This window comes from Ostrinia furnacalis, unplaced genomic scaffold (genome assembly GCF_004193835.3).
Source record: "Ostrinia furnacalis isolate ACB-3 unplaced genomic scaffold, ASM419383v2 OfSCF4908, whole genome shotgun sequence".
Classification (NCBI taxonomy): domain Eukaryota; kingdom Metazoa; phylum Arthropoda; class Insecta; order Lepidoptera; family Crambidae; genus Ostrinia; species Ostrinia furnacalis.
The window spans coordinates 39,508-43,372 of record NW_021135147.1 but is presented as its reverse complement, the minus strand read 5'-3'; the positions used below and the strand labels follow the sequence as shown (position 1 = coordinate 43,372).

The window sequence follows — 3,865 nt, the reverse complement described above, 5'->3', positions numbered from 1 at the left end:
TGCGCTTACGCAGTTTTCTGTAGTGTTTGTAAAGCAAAAAATTTCGCAAAAAGTAAGTATTCATTGTGGAAAACCTTGGGGGAGGCCTTTGTCCAGCAGTGGACGTCATTTGGCTGAGACGACGACGACGAAGTATTTTTTACAATTTGACTAAAATTGTGTTGTAATTTTTTTGGCCACTGGGTATCACTAACTATTTGACGCTGACTATACTTATAGATAAGTGAAAAAAAGCATTGTTAAAGCAATTTAAACACAGCTCGCAAACTTCTTCGTATCTTGCGCGTGGAAATTAATAAAATCTTCACCTACCCTCAGACGAGCGATGATCCTGATCCGCGCGGGCGTGATCCAGGTGGCCAACCCGGAGTTCGCGGTGGAGACGACGGAGTGGTACAACTACCCGTCGTTCGTGGACCAGCTGGCCGCGTTCGTGGTGCAGCCCAATGACATCTCGCTGGTCAAGGCGCCGGTCGACATACCCTACACAAGTAAGTGAATACAAATACATTGCAGACAGTGGTGACTGAGTTTGTTGCGGCGCTTCTTCTCAGCACTTGCCAAATGTTTGTCTCGAAGCGCTGGTAGAGCAAAAAAAGATCATTTGACGATTTGCAAGTACTAATTTAATTAGTCTAAACAAATAAAGATAATTTTGATTTTTGATTTGATTTGATTTACACTAGCTTTAAGAGCTCTTTCAAAAGGTCTGATTTCTTCGGACAGACATTTGTCGTCCGTTTGCAGGACCGCACACTGAAAATTGTATCACAACTGCGTTGGAATCAAAATGACAAACAATTACCAACAGTGTGCGGTCTCCCAAACGCAGACTAACGTCCTGCTTAAAACGTCGAATTTGAAAGAGAATACTCATAAAAATACTTAAGTAGGTACTGTCGATTTATTCTCATGGCCTGCTTAGTTCAGGAAATAATTCTACCCGATCACAACATAGTATGCGTATGATCCGATGTATTGCTACTACTATGAAGGTTTCAATCCTTTTTTTTTATACACGTTGCAGCGGTACCCTAAAGTGACACCATACAAAAAGATCTCAAATGCGGCCTGAGCTTTGAGTACAGGCCGCATTTGAGCTAGTCTCTAGTCCTAAATTGTATCACTAGAATTTTGTGATACAATTTAGGACACAAACTTACAATGTTACGCGTAAGCTAATAGCTGTTGAGAATCAAATTATAATCCATTGTAAAGTTAGTTGCCGCTAGATGGCGCTGTGCCGTTCAACGCAAAAGCTGCATCGCGGTGTCTTGATTTAAATAATTAAATGATTGTTATTGTCCCACAGGGCTAACGCAGCCGATCCGCATCGCACCACGGGCCGACGCTCTCCGCAACTACGACGGAGAGAAGCTCATCGCTAGCGGCCACGGAGTCACCATGACTGGGGGTATTTATTTATTTATTTATTTTATTACGTATACAAAACAGGACAATGTCCTAAGCAATACAATGACAATATGAAATAAAAAGCAAAACCAGACATTATCCCAAAGCATGTATACACAACATGGAATATTTCCAAGCAGTTGTTGTAAAAATCATGCAAATGAATGGTATGGAAACCTATCTATTTCATCATCATCTTCATTTCAGCCACAGGACCCTATTTATTTAACAACTTCGACTATGTTCGACTATTCAACTCCTGCTATGTTCTTCTGATTAATTTCGTTGCGGGTCCAGTGACAGTTTAACTTTCCCCCGGGACAAGCGTGGCTTTCACTGGTTGGGTTTTGTTGGCGGTCAAGCTGTAGATCCTGGCTACACAGGAGTTGCAGCGGTGGGAACGAGAGGTGGGATAGTCCTGTTTCCATCAGTGAGTTGAAGGCCAAGAGCTACCTCGTTGTGGATTTTAAAAAATGCCGAAAATAAATAAAGTTTATACAGGGTGTGGTTTGTTGAAACAACGCCCATCTCAGGAGTGGTAGTACACATGAAAGTAATTACAAGAAAAATATAAATACAATTTTAACTATTACTTTATTAGCAAAAAAACCTTGTTTAGACGTCTCCTAAAACTTTCGAGACGGCGCTTGTTACCGCCCGCACCACCCCCGCGTGCCCCGCTACACTACCGGACACATGCGGCCGGGAGAGCAGAGGGAAAGTCCGATAGCTCGCTCGTAATGATACCATTTTTCTGATTTCATGGATTTGTGTCGTGTAACATACTTGACTTAAGGTCCTATGTCCTCTAGATGGGGCAGAGGGCGTCCACAACAGTCCTCCATCGCGTTCGGTCTTGAGCTTCGCGCTTGATCTCGCTCCAGGTCTTGCCGATTTTCTCGTCTGCTACAGTGCGCCGCCAAGTTTGCTTGGGGCGACCACGTTTGCATTTTCCTTGGGGGTTCCAATCCAGAGCCTGCTTGGGGATGTGATCGGGATCAATTCGGAGAGTGTGGCCAATCCAGTTCCACTTGCGGCGCTTGATCTGCTGGTCGATCGGAATTTCGTGGCAGCGTTGTGTGTAACATACTAAAGCCTGGTCCGTGAGCACGTAGAATCCCGTCCAATGACCCCACGCTACCCATCCCTATCGCTTGCGCGTAATTATGTTGCTGTCGCGACTGTGCGAAAGGCGCCCGCAGTGAGTGTGAGAGCGCGACAGCAACATAATTACGCTTGGGGTCATTGGACGGGATTCTACGTGCTCACGGACCAGGCTTTACAACCCCTGAGCTGGGCGTTGTTGTACAAAACCACACCCTGTATCTTTTTAATCTTTATCCGCAGGCAGCGTGCCTGTCAACCTGAACTGGGTGTACCTGCGAGGCATCGACAACGAGCAGTGCGAGGGCACGTTCGGCACCGCCCTTATCACCGACAACGCCGTGTGCACGCGCTCCTACAACGTCACCAGCCAGTCCACTTGCCACGTGAGTTATTTAGAACGAATGAGCTATCTTTATATCTGTACCCCCCCCTCTCATGACATATCATGATTGTCCTTGCCATGCAGATGCGTCAGTGAGTACTAATCTGCGCGACTGTTGTCACCCCCTGATGCTTGGCACCCGGGGCGGACCGCCCCCACCGCCCATCCCCCCGTATGCCACTATTTAATTGTCATTAATGTAGAATTTTATTATGGACAATAATGTTATAAATACCCATTGCCGCTCATGTCGTCTCGTTTTATCGCAAAGAATCACCATTTGATGGGAGCGAGAGCAAAAATGGAAATGGACAGTTAACACTGTGGCCGATAGTACATTGTGTACCAATAGTGACAGGGAATTCGTAATCGTAAGCGCGAAAGCTAGGTTTGAGTGAAGATAGACGAATGTTTGTTACTCTTTCAAGCGGATTGGATCGGACGTTCAACAAGCTTGATGATTTTTTTTTGATTTTGGTCGCGGTAATTTAAAATATCGATTGCGGTCAAATACCTGCCTTGGCTAGCATAAAAAAAAATTTATCGAATTTCATTAATTGAGAATGTTACTAGGTATGCAAAATCACTTGAAACCTATGTTACAGTTAAGCTTTTACATTTACAAATACATTAGTTTTTATTTCATTCAAAAATACCCAGTAGTTATGATTTTATAGGCATTCAAAGTTCGCTTAAATATTGAGTCCCGCCGACGGTCACGTGACCCCGTGTGACGTACATTCACAGCGTCCGCTCACTAGAAAACGGATATAAACATACTTATTTATTTTATTTTTTTTGTAAATACAAACTTATTATACATATTAACACCCAGACCCATCACAGAAATTAAAATTGAACCAAACCCAAACTTGACGCGATTGTGTCGTTTTATTGCGAATTACCTTCCAGCTCCATCATTAGACCCCGATTACTATATAGAATTAAAATACTCATCAATAC

The 3,865-nt window shown here is 43.8% G+C and overlaps 1 protein-coding gene across 1 annotated transcript in view; it reads left to right on the top strand.

Annotated features, from left to right (window-relative positions):
• Positions 1 to 299: 299 nt before the first annotated feature.
• LOC114360152 (transmembrane protease serine 9-like) overlaps positions 300 to 3,865 on the top strand; it is a 7,565-nt gene continuing 3,999 nt past the window's right edge. Inside the window, exons 1-3 of the mRNA XM_028314732.1 lie at positions 300 to 491; positions 1,313 to 1,414; positions 2,761 to 2,903. Coding sequence (XP_028170533.1) covers positions 326 to 491; positions 1,313 to 1,414; positions 2,761 to 2,903 — 411 coding nt within the window. The 5' untranslated portion in view covers positions 300 to 325. The remainder of the gene's footprint in view (positions 492 to 1,312; positions 1,415 to 2,760; positions 2,904 to 3,865) is intronic.